At 49.5% G+C, this 22,887-nt stretch overlaps 2 protein-coding genes across 4 annotated transcripts; both read left to right on the forward strand.

Moving 5' to 3' along the window:
• The first annotated feature begins 4,377 nt into the window (after window positions 1-4,377).
• Window positions 4,378-6,326, forward strand: RLN3 (relaxin 3). The gene is made up of 2 exons (XM_032835890.1): window positions 4,378-4,607; window positions 6,101-6,326. The coding sequence occupies exons 1-2, from the start codon at window positions 4,411-4,413 to the stop codon at window positions 6,324-6,326; spliced, it is 423 nt and encodes a 140-aa protein (XP_032691781.1). The 5' UTR covers window positions 4,378-4,410.
• Window positions 6,327-7,155: 829 nt separating this feature from the next.
• Window positions 7,156-22,877, forward strand: IL27RA (interleukin 27 receptor subunit alpha). 3 transcript variants are annotated; one of them, XM_032835887.1, is made up of 14 exons: window positions 7,160-7,296; window positions 7,760-7,877; window positions 11,082-11,239; window positions 11,328-11,485; window positions 13,137-13,296; window positions 13,398-13,471; window positions 16,216-16,399; window positions 16,494-16,682; window positions 18,523-18,624; window positions 18,699-18,857; window positions 21,443-21,568; window positions 21,950-22,043; window positions 22,226-22,319; window positions 22,446-22,877. In XM_032835887.1, exons 1-14 carry the CDS (start codon window positions 7,203-7,205, stop codon window positions 22,698-22,700), a joined length of 1,965 nt encoding a protein of 654 aa, XP_032691778.1. In that variant the 5' UTR covers window positions 7,160-7,202; the 3' UTR covers window positions 22,701-22,877. The 3 variants fall into 3 exon arrangements, with proteins under 3 accessions (XP_032691779.1, XP_032691780.1, XP_032691778.1); XM_032835888.1 differs by lacking the exon at window positions 18,523-18,624 and having other exon boundaries at window positions 7,156-7,296; XM_032835889.1 differs by lacking the exon at window positions 21,443-21,568 and having other exon boundaries at window positions 7,158-7,296.
• Window positions 22,878-22,887: the final 10 nt, after the last annotated feature.

Here is a 22,887-nt window from a genome sequence, read left to right on the forward strand (position 1 = left end):
TGGGCTTTCTGTCTCTATGGATGTGCCTGTTTTGGGTCATTTTAGATCAATGGAATCATGTAATATGGGACCTTCTGGCTCTGGCTTCTTTCACTAGGTGTAATGTTTTCAGGGTTCATCCACATTATAACATTATCAGGGGGCACCTGGGTGGCTCAGTAGGTTGAGCCTCTGCCTTCGGCTCAGGTCATGATCTCAGGGTCCTGGAATCGAGCCCTGGGCTGGGCTCTCTGCTCAGCGGGGAGCCTGCTTCCTCCTCTCTCTCTGCCCGCCTCCCTGCCTACTTGTGATCTCTGTCTGTCAAATACAAAACTAAAATCTTTAAAAATCTTATAAAAAAATAACATTATCAGAACTTTATTCCTTTTAGGGGCACCTGGATGGCTCAGTTGGTTAAGCGATTGCCTTCAGTTCAGGTCATAATCATTGAGCCCCACATAGGGGTCCCTCCTCAGTGGGAAGCCTGGTTCTCTCTTGGCTTGTGCTCTCTCTGTCAAGTAAATTAATAAAATATTTTTTAAAAACAAGAACTTCATTCCTTGTCATGACTGACTCGTATTCCATTGTGTGGGTCTACCACATCTGGTTTACCCACTCATCTGTTGATGGGAATTTGGGTCATTTCTGCTTTCTGGCTGTTGTGAATAGTGCTGCTATAAACACATGTGTACAAATAGCATTGAAGTGGTTAATTTTATGTATAGGAATTTTACTCCAATATTTTATTTTATTTTATTTAGATTTTATTTATTTGAGAGAAAGAGCATGCACAAGCAGGGGGAGAAGCAGAGGGAGAGGGACAAGCAGACTCCTTGCTGAACTCCCCAAAGTGGGGCTCTATCTCATGACCCTGAGATCATGACCTGAACTTAAACCAAGAGTTAGACACTTAACCCACTGAGCCACCCAGGTGCCCTTACCCCAGTATTTTTATTATTTTTATTTTTTAAGGGTTTTATTTATTTATTTGTCAGACAGAGCGAGCACAAGCAGGGGGAGTGGCAGGTAGAGGGAGAAGCAGGATCCCTGCTGACCAAGGAACGTGACATGGGACTCAGTCCCAGGACCCTGAGATTACAACCTGAGCAGAAGGCAACTGAGCCACCCAGACGTTCCTTATTTTTATTTTTTATATTTTATTTATTCAATTGAGAGAGCAAGGGATTGAGAGAGGAGAGAGCACAGGCCAGGGGAGGGAGGAACAGAGAGAGAGGAGCAGACTCCCCGCTGAGCAGGAAACCTGATGCAGGACTTGATCCCAAGACCCTGTGATCAGGACCTGAGCTGAAGGCAGACGCTCCCTACCCCAATATTAAAAAAAAAAAAAAAAAAAAAAGAACACTATTAGCTGAGAGGACCTAGAAACAATGCCCTGCCCACCCCATCCCCCATCCCCCATCCCCAGTAGTGATGAGCACAGCCAGCACCCCAATCTTGACTTTTCAGTGCCATTCTCCGATAAAGGGAATCCAGACTCTTTGGGAAAGTGGCTGATTCTAGGACTGCGACAGGGAAAACACAAGGCAAGCCCCATATTTCTCATTGTGCCAGACAATAAGAAGCACTAAAAAACTAAAAAACAAAATCAGACAAATACTGTGGAGTCATGTCAAAAGGACAGTGCATGAAATGAAATGCTTAGAGCAAGAGACAATTGAAAGAGCTCCCAGTGGCCACAGCTGGAACAATTTGGGCAACAAAATAAATAACAATAGTGTTGCATTATAATCCAAAGGATACAATAACTGTTTACAAGTCCATACTGGCATAAATAAATGACTGGATAAACAAATAACTGGAGACAGAACAGCTCTTCCTTCCAGAAGTCCAAATCATAAATAATGGTACATGCAGAAGGAATGGGGCAATGGAAAATTACTAATAAACAAAACAAACACCATGGGAATAATTTCTATACACCCGATCCCCTCAGAATGCTAAAATCAGCGGGTAGACTTTAAATGGAAATGGGATCGGGACGCCTGGGTGGGGAAGTACGTTAAAGGTCTGCTTCTTGATTTCGGCTCAGGTCATGATCTTAGGGTTGTGGGATCCAGCTGTGTCAGGCTCCCACTCATCGGGGAATCTGCTTGAGGTCCTCTCTCCCTCCCTCAACCTCTGTGCCTCCTCCCTCCCCACTGTGCCTCTCTCTCTTAAAAAAAAAAAATTAACTCTTTAAAAAATAATAAAATAGGGGCGCCTGGGTGGCTCAGTGGGTTAAAGCCTCTGCCTTCGGCTCAGGTCATGATCCCAGGGTCCTGGGATGGAGCCCCACATCGGGCTCTCTGCTCAGCGGGGAGCCTACTCCCCCTCTCTCGTTGCCAGCCTCTCTGCCTACTTGTGATCTCTCTGTGTGTGTGTGTGTGTGTGTGTCAAATACATAAATTTTTAAAAATCTTTAAAAAATAATAAAATTAAGGGAAACAGGATCTTCTCATAGCCTTAAAATGTTTCATCCCAAACATTTCTCAATTACTACACTTTTAACATATGTCCACAAATTCTTCTAAAATTCTCCCTTCCCAAAAGGTCAAGATTAATTCCTCTGTCTTGGTGGGAGGCTAGAAATGTTTTCTGGACCCGAGTCATGGTTACAAAGTCTGTTGGGTTTGTGAAAATTCTTCCAGGTGTCCCCTTATGATTGGTGCATTTTTCCTTAGGTGTAGTCCTACTTTGATCAAAAGTTCAAATTGTTAGAACACAAAAGGAAATCAAAAAAGGAAAGAAAAGGAGAAAAAGAACTATCTGTCTCAGGTAACACTCCCATGTGAGTGTTAGAATTCTACCGAAAAGCAAAGTAGTGATGACTGAAGGCAGGATGGCAGCTACCTCTGGGGGGAGGGCGGGGTTGTGAGCAGAGAGGATACGCAGCAGTGGGTGTCTATGCTCTTGGCAACTTCCTACTTCCGGACCTGAGTGATGCTATCGTGGGTGTCCTGTTTATATGATTCCTTAAATTTTACGTTCTTGTGGTGTCCTGGAGCCAGCTGACTCCAACTTGTGAGAACTGATGGTTAACTTTTCAGGACTTTGGTGACCACACTGACATCCCATTGATAGCTTGAAATTGACCAGAAATCAACAACTGCTACAAATCAGGGTCTTTTTTTTTTTTTTTTTGCCTGGAGAACCCATTTGTAAATGTTTCCCAGCACATCACAGCTTCTCTATGTATATTAATTAAGCATTTAAAAATTATTATTATCATTTTTTAAATTTTTTAAAAAGATTTTATTTATTTATTTATTTGACAAAGAGAGACACAGCAAGAGAGGGAACACAAGCAAAGCCATAGGGAGAGGTAGAAGCAGGCTTCCCCACTGAGCAGGGAGCCCGATGCAGGGTTCGAATCCCAGACCCTGGGATCATGACCTGAGCCAAAGGCAGATGCTTAACAATTGAGCTACCCAGGCACCCCCCAAATTATTATTTTTTAATTGTGGTAGAAATACACATAAAATTTGCCATCTTTTTAAAACCCAGTGACATCAAGCACATTCACCATCCATCTCCAGAACTCTTTTCATCTTGTAAAATTGGAACTCTGTCTCCATAATAGTATTTTTTAATCCTTAAAACTTTCCCTTAGAGGGCATGGATTCTGGAGCCAGATGGCTCTTTTGGAATCTGCATCTCCACTCCTTACCCCCTTTACTAGCTGAGCCTGGGCACCTTCTAGCACCACTCTGTGTCTCGGTTTCCTTGCCTGTAATATGGGAATAATCTTAGTCCTAATCTCCGAGTCCAGTGGCTCTCAAAAGCGTGGTTTCTGAACCAGCACAGCACCAGCAAAGACTGGAAATGTGTTGCAAATGCAGATTCTCAGATGCTCTGTAAATAGGGCCCAAGAGGCTAAAGCCCTCTTTTAAAATAGGGTTTTAACAAGCCCTCCAGGAGATTATGAGCCTTGCTCAAATTTGAGAACCATATCAGAGGTTATGGGGAGAATCGAGTAGATATAAGATACTTAGAGAGCTGCCTGGCCTTGCAGCACAGCCCATACTGTGGAAATGCTCATTATCGTTGTTGATATTATTCATAGAGGAGGTCCTGCCCTATTGGGGGGTGGGATGTCTGGCTGTGTCCTGTCTTCCAGTGTGGTGGGGTCTGGATTTTGTCTCTGCTGAACTGAGACCTTCTCGCCCTCTCTGTTGAAGATGACAGTGAGCTGGACCACGTCACTCCATCCATGGTTAAAGGTTATCACTCGGTCCTGGAAACAGGAAAGGTCGAGGTGGGGAGGCCATGCCTGCATCCCCTCTGCTGAAGGAGATAAAGGGGGTCACTTGCCTTCTCCATGATGGGTGGGGGGAGCCAGGATGTATAAATGGGGGGCCAGGAGGCAGCAGAGACACAGACACCCAGGGAAGTGCCTCGCTGTGCCCCAGAGTCACAGGTGTCCTGTCCAGCATGGCCAAGCGCCCGCTGCTGCTGCTGCTGCTAACTGTGTGGGTGCTGGCTGGGGAGCTGTGGCTGACGTCTGAGGCCCGAGCATCGCCCTACGGGGTGAAGCTCTGCGGCAGGGAATTCATCCGGGCAGTCATCTTCACCTGCGGGGGCTCCCGGTGGAGACGGTCGGACATCCTGGCCTCTGAAGCTACAGGTAAGGCTGGGAAGGGAGGGTGTGGGGGGAGGGGGTGGGTGGCCAGTGGATGGAACACGGGATGGTCCAAAGAGGCAGGGACGGGGCAGAAGAGTCCTGTCCTACTACATGCAACTGGGGAAACTTGCCCAGGCCTCAAAGATGGGCAAAGGTGAGGGGAGCCAGTTAGCAGAGCTGGGATGGGGGAGGCAAGCCATTCACACCCTCTAGTCACCACAGAACTCGCTGCTATTTCTGGAGCACAACTTGCACAACTCCTAGGATGGGGGGTGGGGGTGGGAGGTGGGATGCCATTTAGAAACCCACATTGAAGTGCTTTCTAGCCTCTGAGGAAGATAGCAGGGGGTACACAAGGCCAGATTTTGCCACCTAGCAGGTGACTCTCCTAACGAGTTGATTACCCTCTCCGAGCCCCTTTTATCTGAAAATAGGAGGCACAGTCTGTAAATCTTCCAGGATAGTTAAGTGACGACACTGAGTCCAAAGCAGATTCGGACACCGTCTAAACTGGGCGGGGGTCTCAGTCAGGGCTCAAGTGGGGGGTATGGGGCCTTGTTTCATAAGGGGCAGGAGCTGGAAGACACACTTCCTGGGTTCAAGTAGCAGCCCTACAACTTCATAGCTGGGTTTTCTTGTGCAAGATAGTCCACCAGATGGTGCCTCGGGGTTCTCATCTGGAAATTGGGGATGATAACAGCTGCACCCACCTCATGGGGTTGTCATTGTGAGGAATAAAGGAGTTAATCCACTAAATCCTTTAAAGCAGTGTCTGGCACACAGTAAGTGCTCAATAAATGATCAGTGCTATTTTGAGTGCTTCTGATATGCCAGACACGGTTCGAAGCTTTTCTATGGGTATTAATTATCTCATCTACTCCATATAAAACTCTAGAAGACAGGAGTTACTACTACCCCCACTTTGCAGAGGAAACCAAGAGTCAGAGAAGTAAATTCATTTGCTCAGGATTGTAACTCAGAGAGACTGGATGGGTGCTTAGCTCTGCTCCCAAACACACGTTCTTTTTTTTTTTAAGCGCCCCATTTTATTATTTTTTAATTTAGATTTATTTATTGATTTTAGAGAGAGAGAACTAGCCTGAGTGGGGGGGGGAGGGGCAGACCTGGAGGGAGAGACAGAATCCTCAAGGAGATGCCCCACTTCACTGAGTGAGGCTTGACCCATGACCCTGAGATCATGACCTGAGCCAGAATCAAGAGCTGGATGCTTAACCTATGGGAGCCACCCAGGTGCCCCCCAAAACACATGTTCTAAACCATCAGTCTCTCAATAAATAAAGAGTAGGAGAAGAGAAATGGCAAGAGAGGAAAGGCAAGCTCGTTGAGGTTGAATAATTTGCCCATCAAACCTGGAACCCAGGCCTGAATAGAATAAAACTTTTGGCCGTGAGCCTGCATCACAAGAATCCAAGTAGCTAGGCCAGCCAGACTGTGAGTTTGACAGAAGCTGAGTCCCAAGCACTAACTCTTTTCATCTTCCCGCTTCCCAGATGCAGACTCCGACACAGACAGTGAGGGGGATGAGGCAGTAGCCTCCAGCGAGTGGTTGGCCCGGACCAAGAACCCCCTGGCTTTCTATGGGAGCGAACCTGGCTGGCAGGGAGCTCTGGGGGCTCTGCGCGGTGGCCGCGATGTCGTGGCAGGTCTCTCCAGCAGCTGCTGCAAGTGGGGGTGCAGTAAGAGTGACATCAGCAGCCTCTGCTAGACCAGGGCCTGGGTGGCCAGGGGCCCGGGGTCCAGCTGAGCACCCACCTCTGGCCTCTCATGCATTCATTCATCAGCAAGTCAGGTCAGGTGCTTGCACTTGGACAGTCACCCCTAAATGACCCTGACCTTTGACCAGCCTATCCTGACCCTGAGCAAACTGCACCTACTTGGCCAAATGGGGATCTCTGACCCTGACCCCTGACCTCTCCCCAGGCCATATCACCTCTTTGCCTGGCCTGCACTGTTCTCTGCTGCTGTGGTGCCCCGACTCTACCCCAACCGATCTACCCTCATCCAGACCTTTGCCCACACTGATTCTCTTGCCCCAACTGTGGCCACTGTCTCCTGACCAGAGCAAATTATGCTCCTGCTCCATCCCAGCCTTTGCCCACTCCTTCCTCCCTGCCTTCCTCCCCCTCCCCCTCCACCTGCTGGGGTTCTCAGGCTGGAGACCCTAGAACTGGTGGTGGGAGCCCTGGGTTCCTTCACATCCTGGGGTGGGAGTCTGGGTGAGAGGACGGATCAGAACCTTCTTCAACGCCCAAAATAAAAGTTCCAAAGGACTTTGCGGCGGCGTGCGTGTGTGTGTTATGGGGAGGGAGGATGCCGCGCTCGTCTCAGCAGTGCTCGGCGGCGCCCTGCAGCAGGCCCCGGGCCGTCCCCCCTCCTCTTCTGCGGCGGCAGCCCGCGCGGCGGGGGACTTTCCGCCTCGGAGGGAAGGGGCGGGGTCCCGGAGAGCAAGGTGCGGAGGCGGCTGGGAGCTGAGGGACGCTTCCCTTCGCCGCTCTCTGTTGGGGCGGGAGAGCCAGGCGGACGGCGCGGCCGCGCTGGGCCGGGCAGGGCCGGGCAGGACTCCGGGGCGCGGTGGGGCGCCATGCGGGGGCCCCGGGCCCCCCTCTTCGGGCCGCGGCCCAAGCTGGTGCTGCTGCCCCTGCTGTTGCTGCTGGGCCACCGGACTCGGTCCCGGGGTGAGTTGTGGAGCGAGCTCGTGTCAGGCGCCCTGCCGCCGCGATCGCCGCGAGAGCGCCGAGCCTCCGCGTGCACCGCAAGTTTGCGGAACGAACCCCGGAGGGGCAGATGCCCCTCTGCACCTCCCCCGGCAGGGACCGGGCGGAGAGACGAGTTGGCGAACGGGGTCGAGGGTGGGGGGTCGGCCGCGAGGTGGGAGCCCGAGGCCGAGGGGTGGGGTGGAGGCTCTAGGGGTGGTAACAGGATGTGGCTGGCAGAGGGAGGGGAGGAGTTATGCCCAAAGACTGGGGAGGGGTATCCATAGTCCCTTTCCTGCTGCTCTCGCCGGGAAGGGACCCCCGGATCGCCCTCCACAATTGGCAGAAGTCGGGGGAAATTCAGGTTCTGGGATGTGCAGGATGGGGGAATTGAGCCCATTCCCTCCGACACCCTGCGCGCCCCCACCCCCACGTCCCTCTCCAGACAGCCCTGGGCCACTGCAGTGCTATGGAGTTGGACCCTTGGGCGATCTGAACTGCTCGTGGGAAGCTCTTGGGGACCTGGGAGCACCCTCCACGCTGCACCTCCAGAGCCAGAAGTAGTGAGTACAACCGGCTGACGTGGGGAAACTGACGCTTTCGAGGGTGGCCGCTCAGGTCCTAGCATACTCGGGTTGAGAGGACCCCAATAGTTCTGCTCCGCAGCCCTACCCCTCTCAAGCCCTTGATTCCAGGTTTCAGCATTTCCTTGTTGTGTGACCCTAGACCAGTCACTGACACCCCGCCCCCAAGCCTCTCCTCCTCCTCTGTCAAAAGATGATGATAAAGAAACCTGCCTCCCAGCGTTAGTTCTGAGGGTTCAATGAATTAGGCATCGGCAAAGAGAAATTGCTTAATAATTAGAAGGTGTTTTTTATTGCTGTGTGACCTTAGGCAAGCAAGTAACCTAACTTCTCTGAGGATATAAAAAGGTAATTTGGTCTGGTGCTAGGGATGCAACAATGAAAGAGGCAGTCAGAAAGCCTGTCCCTCGTGGAGTCAAGGGGAGACCTAGGTTCCCTCATAATGAAGCACACCTGCAAACTGGAATTCATTTCAGATGTGGCTACTTGAGGGAGGAGTAAAAGGGGCATTGAAAGGTGGGAACCACAGTGGGGTGGGTGGGTTTTTATTTATTTATTTATTTATTTGAGAGAGAGAGAGAGAGAGAAATAGAGAGTGAGCAAGCACACAGAGGGAGTGAGAGAATATGCTCCCCACTGAGCAGGGAGCCCCATGCAGGGCTCAATCCCAGGACCCTGGGATCATGACCTGAGCCAAAGGCAGACGCTTTACCAACTGAGCCAGCCAGTTGCCTGGTTTTTGTTTTTTGTTTTTGGGGAGTTTTTAAAAGAGATTTTATCTCTATATTTGTCAGAGAGAGCGCGCACAAGCAGGGGGAGCTGCAGGCAGAGGGAGAAGCAGGGGCCCAATGCAGGACCCTGGGATCATGACCCAAGCCTAAGGCAGATGCTCAACAGACTAAGCCCTCCAGGTGCCCCTTGTTTGTTTGTGTTTAATGATGGTGAAATACTCATAAAATTTACCATCTTTTTTTCTCAACCATTTTTAGTGTACAGTTCAGTGGCATCAAATACATTCACATTGTTGTGTAATCATCACCGCCATTCCGTTCCAGAGGGGCCTAGTTTTAAATGGTGTAAGATGGAGGAGTTGGAGAAGGCCTCCCCCTTTTTTAATGAGATAAATCCACGTCACATAAAGCTAACCCATTTTTAAATGAACAGTTCAGGGGGTGCCTGGGTGGCTCAGTTGGTTAAGTGTCTGCTTTCTGCTCAGGTCATGATCCTGGCATCCTGGGCTCAAGCTCCATGTCGGGCTCCCTGCTCAGCTGGGAGTCTGCTTCTACCTCTCCCTCTACCCCTCCTCCTGCTCCTACTCTCTTCCTCTCTCTCTCTGTCAGATAAATAAATAAAATCTTAAAAAACCCAAACAAACAATGAACAATTCAGTGGCATTTGGTATATTCACAGTGTTGTGCAACAACCTCCTCTGTCTAGTTCCAGAACATTCTCATCACCCCAAAAGGAAGTTCCATCCCCATTAGCAGCCACTCCTCATCCTCCTCCCCCTGCCCCCTACCAGCCCCTGACAAGCACCACCCTGCTTTCTGTCTCTATGGATTTGCCTGTTCTGAACATTTCCTATAAATGGAATTATAAGAAATGTGGCCTTTCATGTGTGGCTTCTTCCACTTAGTATGTTTTTGAGGTCCATCCATGTAGTAGCAGGAATCAGAACACCCTTCCTTTTTTATGGCTAAGTGATACTCCACTGTATGGATCTATCACGTGTGGGGTATCCACTCATCTGTTGGTGGATATTTGGTTTGCTTTCATCTTTTGGCGATTGTGACTCACACTATTATGAACATGCATGGCCAAGTTCTTGAGTTCCTGTTTTTCGATTCTTTGGGGTCTGTGCCTAGGAGTGAAATTGCTGGGTCCTATAGCAATTCTGTGTTTAACTTTTTGAGGAACTGCCCAACTGTTTCCTGCGGCAGCTGTGACATTTTCCATTCCCTTCAGCAATGTACCACGGCTGCAGTTTCTCCGCATCTTCACCAGCACCTGCGTTTTTGTTGTTACTGCTGTTTTATGAAGGCCTTGTTCTGAACTTTTGAAATCTAATCTGTCAGGATATCCTAAACACGGCTCGCTGTCACCCGCATCTGGTCTGTCAGCAAGCCTTGCCAGCTCCACCTTCTACATTATCCAGAATCTGACGCGATCTCCTTCCTGGGCACCCACCCTGGTCCAGCCCCCATCCACCATGGCTAACCTGGGCCATGCCGTCAGTCACCTTCTCTCCTGGGGCCCCTGGCCTGCACCTTCCAGCCCACAGTCTGTTCTTCGCCACAGCCGCCAGGGGGCGCCTGTGAACATCCGCGTCAGGGCACATCTCTGCTTTGCTTCCGGCCCTCCAGGGGTCCCACCTCACTGGGGTAAAAACCCAAGTCTTTCCTGTGGCCTGCTAGGCCTTGCACAGTCTGCCTTTCACCTCGCTGCCCTCGCCTCCTCCCACTCTCCCCCTCACTCATTCCACTCCTGCCATGCGGGCCTCCTCCTTGCCGTTCCTCAAGCACAGCCGTGAGTGTACCTCAAGGTCTTTGCACCTGCAGAGGCTGCTTTTTCCTGAAATGCTTTCCCCCAGGTACTGCATGGCTCCGCCCTCATGACCTTCAGGCCTTTTTTCAAAAGTCTCATCCGAGAGATCTCTGACCTGAAACAGCACTGTCATTCCTCATCTCCCTGATGATTGTTCTTTATCATCCATTATATACGTTAGGGATTCTGCCTCCCACACAGGAAGAGCAGCTCCAGAGAGCAGGTCCTCACCCGCCTTGGTCGTAGCCCTGTCCCCAGCTTCTACAAGAGGGCCTGTCAGTATGTATCTGCTGACTGGATAGTTGCGTAAGGGCAAATGGCGTACTTATAAGCAGGTGCCAATGAACACAATAAGCAATGCTCGCATGACATGTACTGGGCAGCCAGTGCGGTTTTAAACACATTCCGTTTATTGTCTCATCGATTGCCCTGGCTCTCCAGCCCTTCAGCAGGTACTGCTATCACCCTCATTTTGTAGATGAGGACACAGGCACAGAGAAGTCAAGTCAGTTGTTCAAGGTCACACAGCTCTGAAGTGGCAGAGCTGGGATTTGAACCCAGGGAGAGGAGTTATCCTTATGGCTCTGGCCCTACACTGATATACACCACACACCCTCATCCCCACATCTCTCCTCACAGCCATTCCAAAAGAACGTGGACTGTGCCAGTGCCTGCCGGGCAGAGCTGGGTGACCATTCCGAGGGAACAGCTTACCATGTCTGATGAACTGCTTGTCTGGGGTACCAAGGCAGGCCAGCCTCTCTGGCCCCCAGTCTTCGTGAATCTGGAAACCCGAAGTAATCGGTGGGATGGGGGGGGTGTGCACTATGTGGGTGGGTGGTCCCTGAGGTCCTTGCTTAATGCACCTGGCCTCCCCTTCCTCAGTGAAGCCAGATGCCCCCAGGCTGTACCCTGATGTGGACTTTTCAGAGGATGAGCCCCTGGAGGCCACAGTCCATTGGGCCCCACCTGTATGGCCACCCCATAATGTCATGGCCTGCCAGTTCTACTATCGAAGATGCCAGGGGACGGCCTGGACCCCGGTGAGTGTCAGGGGCCCCCCTTTTCCTCACTGTCTTCCAGGCAGGGCCCATGGCATTATCCCCAAATCAGAAACCCAGCCCAGGACGTGTTCCTTACTTGCCCTTCTGATCTGTCCACATCTCATACAAAAGGCCTGTACGTGCATCTTGTTCAGCTAAAAAATCCCACCATCAAATAATATAAAATTCCATGCAGTCCCGGTCCCAAATTCCACTTGGAATTCTTAAGAAACTCAGTAAACGTCCTCAAACATTGTTGTGAATGAATAGAAGTTCTCCAATAGCTTACATTAACCTTTAAATTATGGAACCCTTCCAAGAACTCTTTGAAGTGGGTGCATTTTATACCTACCCATTTTACAGCAAAGGAGCAAGGTTTAGTTTAAACACCCCAAAATAATGAATAAAGGCAGCTGACATTTATGAGCACCTGGTATACATCAGGTCCCAAGCTAATTGCATGGATTATCTTGATGAGTCCCTCCCCACCTCCCTGTATAGTAGATGCTTTTATTTATTTATTTGTTTGTTAATTTTTGTTTATTTTAAGTAAGCTCTGCCTCACACATGGGGCTCAAACTCAGGACGCCAAGATCAAGAGTCGCATACTCCACTGACTGAGCCCGCCAGGTGCCCCTATAGTAGATGCTTGTAAGATTTTTATTTCATAGCTGGGGGAGCCAACCTCAGAGAAGTGAAGCACCTTAGCAAGCTCACACAGCAAGAAAAATGGAAGAGAACTTTAGAGCAAGGAGACCCCAGAAGGAGTTGGGGGACCAGCCCATATACTTTGTACAACCCAGAAGTTACCAGGATCATTTCCTCTCATATCACGTTGGCCAGAGCACAGTCACCTGGTCTCACCTGATTGTAAGGGAGGCTGGGAAATGGAGTCCTTACTCTTGACAGCTGCATTTCCAGCTGATATTCAGAACTTCCATTTCCAAAGGAAAAAGGCGAGAATGGATATTAGGGATAACCAATAGTCTCAGCTGCCTCCTGCAAAACTTTGCCATGTAGAAGACCGTTGTCATTGTGATTATTCATGCAATTCAGAGAAATGCTGAGATATAGGCTTTGGAATCTGACTGCCCGATTATGACTCTCAGCTCCAGCATTCATCTGCTTTGTGACCTTGGGCAAGTCACTTCCCCTCTCTGGGCCTCAGTTTTCCTCAACTGTAAAATGGGGATAATGATAAAATTTACTACCTACTCCTATACATGACCCACAGGGTGGCTAGTTCGTCTCTTCTTCTTGCCTGGGATTGTCCCAATTTCAAATGTTTTCTTTTCTTTTCTTTTTTTTTTTTTAAAGATTTTATTTATTTATGAGAGAGAGAGAGAGCGAGCACAGGCAGACAGAATGGCAGGCAGAGGCAGAGGGAGAAGCAGGCTCCCTGCAGAGCAAGGAGCCCGATGTGGGACTCGATCCCAGGACGCTGGGATCATGACCTGAGCCGAAGGCACCTGCTTAACCAACTGAGCCACCCAGGCGTCCTGGGTTGTCCCAATTTCAAATACAAAAGCCCTGTGTCCTGAGAACCCTAGGGTTTGGGACAAAGCAGACTAGTTGGAGTCTGCTGACATATCGGGTCAAGTACTCTCAACTCAGTCCTCGGCTTCATTGCTCTTTCCTCTCTATCCCCCAGCTGGAGCCAGAATTGAAGTCCATTCCCCTGGCACCTGTTGAAATTCAGGACCTGGAGCGGGCCACTGGCTATGAGGTGCGGGGCCACTGTCGAATGGAGAAAGAAGAGAATCTTTGGAGCGAGTGGAGCCCCATTTTGTCCTTCCAGACGCTGCCCTCTGGTGAGGGTCTCCAGGCTTGCCCCTATAACCTCGTCTCCCCTCCTGGCAGTATGTACCACTAGGCCGCTCTCATTTGTACCCCCTTCCCTCATCCTTGACAGCTCCAAAAGATGTATGGATATCTGGGAACCTCTGTGGGACACCAGGCAGACAGGAACCCCTGCTTCTGTGGAAGGTGAGCTATGGAGAGCGGTGCCATTCTTTCTGCACACATCAAAAAGCCCCAGATAACACCAGTGTAAACAAGATGGCGGTTCCAGTGCCGCCTTCTTGAGATTGCTCCAAGGCTCCAAGGAGGGGATGCTCAGAGAGGCCCTGGCATAGTGCTGGGCACAGAGCTAGCCTCCACCCATGTCAGCTACTTCTGGGAGATCTGAGCTGAGACATGAAGGTGTATACAGATGTTACAAGCAGGGGGCCACAGCAGGTGCAGAGGTTTGAAAGCAAGACTAGGCTCAGCTCCATAAAATACAGCACAGTGTGCCCGGGCTTGAATGCTAGTGTCAGAATGACATTAGGAGATGATAGACAATGATGCAGCCGTCCTCATTGATCCAAATCTGTTGAGCATCTGCTATGTTCCAGGCATTGCTAGGCCCTGGCTCACAGTAAATATGGCAAGGAACAAAACAACAGAGCCCATACCCTCTTGGGCCTCACAATCTAATATTAATTTTAACCACATTTAAGACCTCTTACTATGTGCCAGGTTCTAGCCTCCATGCTCGTTTATATTAACTGACTTTACAGATAAGAAAAATGAGACACACTGGGGTGCCTGAGTGGCTCAATGGGTTAAGCCTCTGCCTTCGGCTCAGGTCATGATCTCAGGGTCCTGGGATTGAGCCCCACATTGGGTTCCCTGCTCAGCGGGGAACCTGCTTCCCGTCTCTCTCTGTCTGCTGCTCTGCCTACTTGTGTTCTCTCTCTTTCTGTCAAATAAATAAAATCTTAAAAAAGAGAGAGAGAGAGAGACACAGAGAGGTTGCTTCAGACCACACAACTGGTTAGTGGCAGAGCTGAGTCTCACACCAATTCACAGCCTCAGTGTCTATGTCATAACACATACTTTGTTAACACCCCTTCACTATGCTGAAATGAAATACGTAGATAACCCATTTTTCTCGTGCCTTAATGAATATATAATAAAGTGTTCTAATTGTAATATTCTGTGGAAGAGAAAGGGAAAATAAAGTAACTGCATATGGCCATTATGCAGCTCAGCAATGTGAGAGGAAGACTAAATCTGTATGTACCTAATAATATGGCTTTAAAATACATATAGCAAAAATTGACAGAACTACAAGGAGAAATACATGAATCCACAACTGTTGTGGGAAATTTTAATATACCCCATCAGTGATTTCATAATAGATGGAAAACAAGTGAAGATCTAGACTATATGAACAGGTGATTAACGAACAACCTAATGGACTTACATAGGAAGTGTCAGAATATGCCTTTCTTCCATATATAATTGGGATATTTACCAAAGTTGACCACATTCCAGGCCATAGATCCAGGTTCCAGGGATTTCAAAGGCGTGAGGTGATGCAGGGCACATTAAAGAATTTTCTAATTAGAACACAGATTGTGGCGTGCCTGGGTGGCTCAGTCGTTAAGCGTCTGCCTTCGGCTCAAGTCATGGTCCCAGGGTTCTGGGATCGAGCCCTCATCAGGCTCTCTGCTTGGCGGGAAGCCTGCTTCTTCTTCCGCTCCCCCTGCTTGTGTTCCCTCTCTCACTGTGTCTCTGTCGAATAAATAGAATCTTAAAAAAAAAAAAAAAAAAAGAACAGAGATTGTGCTGCGAATTGATCATAAAAACTGCCTAGAAAGTCCCCATGTATTCTGAATATTTATTTTTTTTTAAGATCATATTTTTTTTAAAGATTTATTTATTTATTTATTTGACAGACAGAGATCACAAGTAGGCAGAGAGGCAGGCAGAGAGAGAGGGAAGCAGGCTCCCCGTCGGGCAGAGAGCCCGATGCAGGGCTCGATCCCAGGACCCTGAGATCATGACCTGAGCCGAAGGCAGAGGCTTAACCCACTGAGCCACCCAGGCGCCCCTAAAAGATCATATTTATTGAGACAGGAGATCCTTTTTTTTTAAAGATTTTATTTTATTTTATTTTTTTATTTGACAGACAGAGATCACAAGTAGGCAGAGAGGCAGGCAGAGAGAGAGGAGGGGAAGCAGGCTCCCTGCTGAGCAGAGACCCTGGCGCTCTATCCCAGGACCCTGATGCAGGGCTCAATCCCAGGACCCTGGCTTCATGACCTGAGCCGAAGGCAGAGGCTTTAACCCACTGAGCCACCCAGGTGCCCCTATTCTGAATATTTAAAAATTCGGTGAGCATTAAAACCAGGGTCCCCCCCCAGCAAAGATTTTGTCTTAGTACATCAAAAGGAGTTTGGTTCTAGGACCAGTTAACATTATTAGACAAGATAATCATCTACAAAAGTTTTCCCTCTATACAACAGTAGGAATTTTGAAATCCCAAAGAATTGCACAGGACACAGACTAGGATGAGGCAAGCAAGGCAGGCTCATATAAGGGCAGGGTCAGATCCTGTCCGTACTTCAGATCTTGAAATTTAGTTTGTTGTGGGTTCTTTGCCCTTGATTTTGATTGATTAAAATATAATTTTTCTTGATTACTGGGTTTTTGGCAACCTCCCCTTTAACTTTTGCATCCAAGGGAAGCGCCTTACTCAGTTCCCCCTAATGTGGGTCCTGGAACTGTATTCTAATGTCACCTTTGCCACTGAGCCCCCCGAGACTTAGTTTCTTCATCTGTAAAGTGGAGCCAACAGAAATATTCCACTGACTGGTTTGTGAGGTGGCCCTCACTGAGATACACAGGTTGTGGATCTGGTAGATGGGAGATCCTAACCCCTTCTTCCTCTCATTCCCCAGGACCCAGGGCACTGCGTGCAGATGAGCTATAAAGTTTGGTTCCAGGCCAAAGGCCAGGAGCTGATCCAGAAGACGGCTTCCTGCTGCAGCTCCTTCATCCCCGCCCTGGCCGAGTGGGTTGGGGTGTCTGCCATCAATGCCACGAGCTGGGAGCCTCTTACCAACCTTTCTTTGGCCTGCCTGGGTAAGAGGCTGTGAATTTCCTCCGAGCGGTGCCCTGGAGAGGGAGGCGGCGACTTCCCGAGAGAACAGCAGAGACTTCTCCAACCCCCATCTAGGTCCAGATCTCGCTCCCCGAGGCGTGGTGGTCAGCAGCATTGCCGGCAGCACGGGGCTGCTGGTGACTTGGCAGCGGGGGTCTGGGGAGTTGCAGGAGCACGTGGTGGACTGGGCTCAAGACGGGGATCCCCTGGAGGACCTCAGCTGGATCCGGCTTCCCCCTGAGAACCTCAGTGCTCTGTTGCCAGGTGAGGCCGTGGGACACCTAGGTTCCCATCCCAGCTCCTGTCCAGCAGACTGATGCGTGGACCTACAGGAGGGAGTGTTGTGGTTAAAATATCATTAATTCCTGCAAGCAGTGTTCACTGACCACTCACTGTGTGCCTGGCCATGTTCTAGACACCTGTGTGCAGTGACAGCAGCTGCTGCCTCTTGGCACTTATCAGCAGCATTAAATTATTCAAACTTCCTTATAAAGTAAGTTTCTGTTATTATCCTGCTCAAGGTAGAGATGAAGAAAAGAGCCCAGGGAAGTGAAGCAACTGACCCGAGGCCACACAGCAATTAGATGGTAGAACCAGGATTTGAAACACATACTCAGGCCCCTCAAGCCAGGCCCTGAACCATCACACCACTTACTCTCGCAGCAACATCCCCATCCTCATGGAGCTGACTTTCTTGAGGAGTGAGCAGCCCAGTGAAACAAACAATAACGAAACAAGTACATCCATAATGTAATTGGGGGAAAAAAGAATAAAACAGGGCAAAGGGAAGGAGGGAGAATTGCTATTTTAGAAAGAAAGGTTTTTAGAAAAGGCCTTCCTGGAAAAGCAGCATTTGAACCAAGACCTGAAGGAGGCGAGAGGGGGAGCTATGAGGAAGTCTGAGGGAAAAGCAAGAGGGAACAGGCAGTGCAAAGGCCCAGAGACAGGAATGTGCCTGATGTATTAGAACAGCGAGGAGGCCTGCATGGCTGGAGTGGAATGAGTGGGGGGCGGGGGAGGGGGAGGAGATGAGGGCGGGGAGGTGACAAGCAAATTGTGCAAGGCCTGGTGGGCCACAGGAGGGACTTGGGCTTTTGCTCTGTGTGAGGTAGGAACCATGGAGAGTTCTGAGCAGAGGAGGGATATGCCCTGACTCTGTTGCTTACAGGTGATCTCTGCCTGCTCTCAGGGGGAATGGACCAGGGAAGGGGTGAGGGCCATACCAGGTAGGAACTGAGGAAGGGAAAGAAGCAGGCAGGTTCTGATTGGAGGTCCTGGGGCAGAATTTTGGGGATCCATTTGGATACCTTGTGTTGGAGATGTTCATCCAAATGGAGGTGTCCATGGGGCTGTTGGCTACTTGGATCTTGGGGCTTACAGTGAGTTCTGGGCTGGGGTGTGGCATTGGGGAGCCCATCCTTGGTGTAAAGGACTTAGGAGAGCATGAAAATGTATTGAGTGAAACATTTAAGAAGGGCAGAGTCCTTCCTAAGGAAGGAGGAGCCCTGATTCTGGAAATTTCCCATTTGGGGAAGGCCAGGCAGCAGCAGTAGTTTTGTGAAGGGACCTCAGGACTCTCACCCACCATGATGGGTGGTATGCAGGCCCCACCCATAGCCTGGTGTTTGAGCATCTCTCAGCCTCTGGCACCCGTCTTTCCTGGCTCGAAGACTTTCTCTGGTCACTGAAGTATTTTGCCCATCTGAGAAGCAGTCTGGAGGTGCTGGTGAATTAAGTCACCCCAGATGCAGCCCTTCACCTATTACTAAGTGTTGGTGGATAAATATCCCAGTTTCCTCCCTCTTTGGTTCCCCTCACTTTCCAGCATCTGCTCTCTGCTGCCTCCCAGAGGTCGCCAGCGGGATTGAGCTTCCAATGCCTGCATTGGGAACTTGTTCTCATTTACTGGCGGCCTTTCTTTCCCTATTTCACTTCCCAGATGCCCTGTTGGCGTTCTGTGGGGTTACCACCCAGAACAATTACTGTTACTCAAATATTCATCTCAACGAATTTTTCAGGAGACCCAAATGAAGACGTCTACCGAGTAGAAAATGAGTAGGGGAGGGAGAGCCAACTCTAACTGTCTTTCTCCTCCACCGACCAGGGAATTTTGAAGGAGGGGTCCCCTACCGAATCACAGTGACAGCAGTCTCTCCTTGGGGCATGGCCCCTGCCCCCTCAGTCTGGAGGTTCAGAGAGGAACTGGGTAAGTGGTGGAGCTGGAGAATGAGGAACCCCCTGGAACCCTAGCTGGCCTTAACCCACTGGCTTTCTCCCCAGTGCCCCTAGCTGGGCCGGTGCTTTGGCGACTCCAGGATGCCCCTCCAGGGACCCCCGCCATAGCGTGGGGAGAGGTCCCAAGACATCAACTCCGGGGCCATCTCACGCACTACACTGTGTATGTACAGAGCGGGACCAAGCCTACTGTCTGCATGAATGGTGAGCTTCACTGCCTCCTGCCCCCTGCTCCTAGCCCCGCCCCCAAGACCCAGCCATCAGTCTACCCCGCCCTCATCCCCCCGGATTGGCCCCTTTGGTTCCCTCTCAGAGCCTGGGAAAATTTGTGATGTCGTCTGTTCCCTAGTGGACAATAACCCTTGTGGCTATCAGTATAATGGACTGTCATTTGACCATTAAAAATGAAGTCTCTGATCTATATTTATTGATATTGAAAGATGCCTGTCGTGTTCATTAAGTGAAAAAGATAAAAAGATGACAAAACTCCATGAGATGGTTCCATTTGTGTAAAATAAACCTGGCATTGTGCAAAGCAGAGGCACAAATGTGCAAACAAATTGCCCACAATGTCAACAGGATCACAGGATTATGTATTATTTTTATTTCTTTTTCATACCTTTGGGTATAGGCTACATTTTTACTCCGAACGCAAATTCCTTTTTAGAAATATTGTTATTCCCCTTTTTTGTTCCTAATTACAAAAGTTATCTGTGCTTATTGCCATAGCTGACACATTAAAGGAATATGTCATTGAGAATATCAGCATTCTCGGGGCACCTGGGTGGCTCAGTCGGTTGCACAACCAACTCTTGATCTCCGCTCAGGTCATGATCTCAGAGTCATGGGATCAAGCCCAATGTTGGGCTCCCCACTTGGGAGGAAGCCTACTTGGGATCCTCCCCGCACCATGCTCTGTCTCTCTCTCAAATAAATAAATATATAAATCTTAAAAAAAAAAAAAAACACAGCATTCTCATAATTTTGCTGACACTGATAATGCAGCTTCCAGATTTTTCCATGTATCTATTAACACTGAGATAGGAGTTGTGTTCTTTGATTTTTTTTTTTTTTTAATTTGACGGACAGAGATCACAAGTGGGCAGAGAGGCAGGCAGAGAGAGAGGGGGAAGCAGGCTCCCTGCTGAGTAGAGAGCCCAATGCGGGCCTCGATCCCATGACCTGGGATCACGACCTGAGCCGAAGGCAGAGGCTTTAAACCACTGAGCCACCCAGGCGCCCTATCTTTGAAGATTTTTAACTTTGTATTATAGAAAATTCTAGCACACACAAAAGTAGGGAGACTAGTATAATAAACCCTGGTGTGCCCACAGATGTCAACAAACTACTTCCTGCCAATCTGCTTTCATTTTATCCCTTGCACTTTTTTTTCTAGAGTCTTCAGTGTCATTTTACCCCTCATTACATCAGTGCTTTGGCATTTGTCTCTGATAAAGCCTATTTTTTAACATAATTACTTTTCCATGATTGCATATTACAAAAGTACATATGGATCATTAGAATAAAATTTTTGTTTTTCTATTTTTTTAGAATTTTATTTATTTTTTTGAGAGAGTGTGTGTGTGTACATGAGTTGGGGGGAAGAACAGAGGGAGAGAAGCAGACACCCTGCTGCCTGCCTCGGGGCCCTAATCCTAGGATCCTGAGATCATGACCTGAGCCAAAGTCTGATGCTTAACTGACTGAGCCACCCAGCTGCCCCATTTTAAAATTTTTTAGATTAAAATGTTTAGACATATCTAGATTATTAAATATATATACATTTATTATTATCATTATCATTTCATTTTTTTAAAAGATTTTATTTATTTATTTGACAAAGAGAGATCACAAGTAGGCAGAGAGGCAGGCAGAGGGAGGGAAGCATGGTCCCTACTGAGCAGAGAGCCCAATGTGGGGCTCGATCCCAGGACCCTGGGATCATGACCTGAGCCAAAGGCAGAGGCTTTAACCCTCTGAGCCACCAAGATGCCCCTATCATTATCATTTTAGAGAGGGAGAAAGGAGGGTGAGGAAGAAAGAATCTTAAGCAGGTTCTATGCCCAGTGTGGAGCCCAATGCAGAGCTCAGTCTGAGGACCCTGAGATCATGACCTGAGCCAAAATCAAAAGTCAGATGCTTAATCACACCCAGGTGCCCCTGGATTATTATTATTTTAAATAGATGACAGTGTTAAAGACTATAGTTTGGCCTCGGAATCTCTTATGACTGTGATGTTTTGCAACTTTCTTTTTTTCCCCTGCTGATTTAACTTGAACATCTTTCTTTTTTTTGTTGTTTTTTTTTTTGGACATCTTTCTATGGCAATAGAGCCCAATCAGTGTTCATGTCTCCCATAATCCTACAACAAACCGAAAAGCTACTTCCTCTTTTGGCTAAAAAGCAAAAAAGCACCGTTTAGTAAAAATAAGTAAACAGATATAGTTCTGCGAGGTGTGCTTCTCCCCACCTAGGGAGAATCTCCATTCACTGGGTTAATGTGCATATGGGGAATATGATGCTCATTCTTTCTTTTGTTTGAATATATATCATTTTTGAGGGCTTTCTGTGTGCCAGCCACTGATCTAGGTGCTGGGAATACAGCCCTTGTGGAGTTAACTTTCTAATGGTCAGGGAACGCCTCACTGAGGAGGTGAAATTTGAGCAAAGACCTGAAGGCGGGAGCAATGTGGATATCTGGGGAGAGTGTTGCAGACAGAGGAAGCACATGCAAAGGCCCTGAGGTAGGACTTGACTGCCTCCCCAACCTCTCTGGGTGTGTCCTTCAGTGAGCAGGAGCACCCGGAACATCACCCTGCCCGACCTTCCCTGGGGTCCTTGTGAGCTGTGGGTGACTGCATCCACCAACGCAGGACAGGGGCCACCAGGTCCCAGCCTCCGCCTTCACCTACCAGGTAGGGGGGAGGGGTGGGACTGCCATAGGAGAGGCCCTGCTCAGTTTCAAGGAGATAGGGGTTTGGGTGAGTGAGCAACCTTTTGACTTGGGGGTGGTTCCTGATGATGCCTCAGGGGTATTTGGATCCTACTAAATACTTTGGATTATCAAGCAGTGTGTCTCTGACCCTTTCAACCATCCCTGACATTGACCTCTCACCCATGACTGTTTTATTCACAGGCCCACTCCCACCCCAAGATCTCCCCCACCCTTAGCCCCTACCCACTCATAAGCCCCACTCCTTTACCTGCCTTCCTCACCCAAACCCGGCCTCATGTGTGCTCCTTTCCTGATCCCTCTCCCATCCCTGGTATCCAAATGTTCTGCCCCTCTGCCTCAGATAACAGCCTGAAGTGGAAAGTTCTGCCGGGTGTCTTTCTCCTGTGGGGCTTGCTCCTGACCGGCTGTGGTGTGAGCCTGGCCACGTCTAGAAGGTGAGGCTGTCATACATGTGGGTCTTTGCCCAGGTGGGGAGGACTGTTGGATACTAGCTAAGCTTTGGTGGGGGGCAAGCAGTAAGGGAATGCCTCAGGGTTCTACGGACATTCCTGGGTGCTGCAAACTGGGCCTGGGTATCAGGTCACTTAGGTTCTCTGCCCTCTTACCTGCTCGCCAGGTGCCTCCACCTTCGGCACAAGGTACTGCCCCGCTGGGTCTGGGAGAAGATTCCTGATCCGGCCAATAGCAATTGTGGCCAGCCCCACGTGGAGGTGAGCTAAAAAGCCTGGCTTGTCTGGGCCATCTGGGAGGTTGGCGAATGAGGGGGTCAGCAGGGAGTGGGTGGGAGCAGGCCGGGGAGAATGGGGACGCAGAGTCCCTGTCTCTTTTCTTCCCAGGAGGTGCCTCAGGCTCAGCCCCCCAGGGACTTGCCCATCCTGAAAGTGGAGGAAATGGAGCCGCTCCCGGTTATGGAGCCCCCCAAGACCTCCACCCAACTGGGCTCTGGCTATGAGAAACACTTCCTGCCCACCCCTGAGGAGCTGGGCCTTCTGGGCCCACCCCCAGTTCCCAAATTCTGGCCTGAACCCAGCCCAGGCCAGGAGAGGGGTGCCCATTTGACAGACGAAGACACTGAGGCTCAGAGAGGCTGAGTCACTGCCTGAGGACACCCAGCCAGGAAGAACAGGTTGAAGGACCCCTACAGAGGGAGGGCCTGGGCCTCTGGGGAGTATATGGATGGAGGAGGGAGCAAAGGAACGTGTATGAAATCGAGTGGCAGCTGCCTCCCCAGATCTGTCCTGCTGCTATTAACAGAAACCACAGCTGGGCGTCCCTGCT

The sequence above is a fragment of the Lontra canadensis genome, unplaced genomic scaffold (genome assembly GCF_010015895.1).
Source record: "Lontra canadensis isolate GAN:19392208 unplaced genomic scaffold, GSC_riverotter_1.0 scaffold88, whole genome shotgun sequence".
Lineage (NCBI taxonomy): Eukaryota > Metazoa > Chordata > Mammalia > Carnivora > Mustelidae > Lontra > Lontra canadensis.

Excerpts from the sequence above, each read along its gene's own strand:
- RLN3 (XM_032835890.1), top strand. The coding sequence starts at position 4,411 with ATGGCCAAGCGCCCGCTGCTGCTGCTGCTGCTAACTGTGTGGGTGCTG. Across the intron at positions 4,608-6,100 it reads GCCTCTGAAGCTACAGGTAA|CCGCTTCCCAGATGCAGACT; the intron begins GGCTGGGAAGGG and ends CTTTTCATCTTC.
- IL27RA (XM_032835887.1), top strand. The coding sequence starts at position 7,203 with ATGCGGGGGCCCCGGGCCCCCCTCTTCGGGCCGCGGCCCAAGCTGGTG. Across the intron at positions 11,486-13,136 it reads AGGGGACGGCCTGGACCCCG|CTGGAGCCAGAATTGAAGTC; the intron begins GTGAGTGTCAGG and ends TCTATCCCCCAG. Across the intron at positions 13,297-13,397 it reads CTTCCAGACGCTGCCCTCTG|CTCCAAAAGATGTATGGATA; the intron begins GTGAGGGTCTCC and ends CATCCTTGACAG.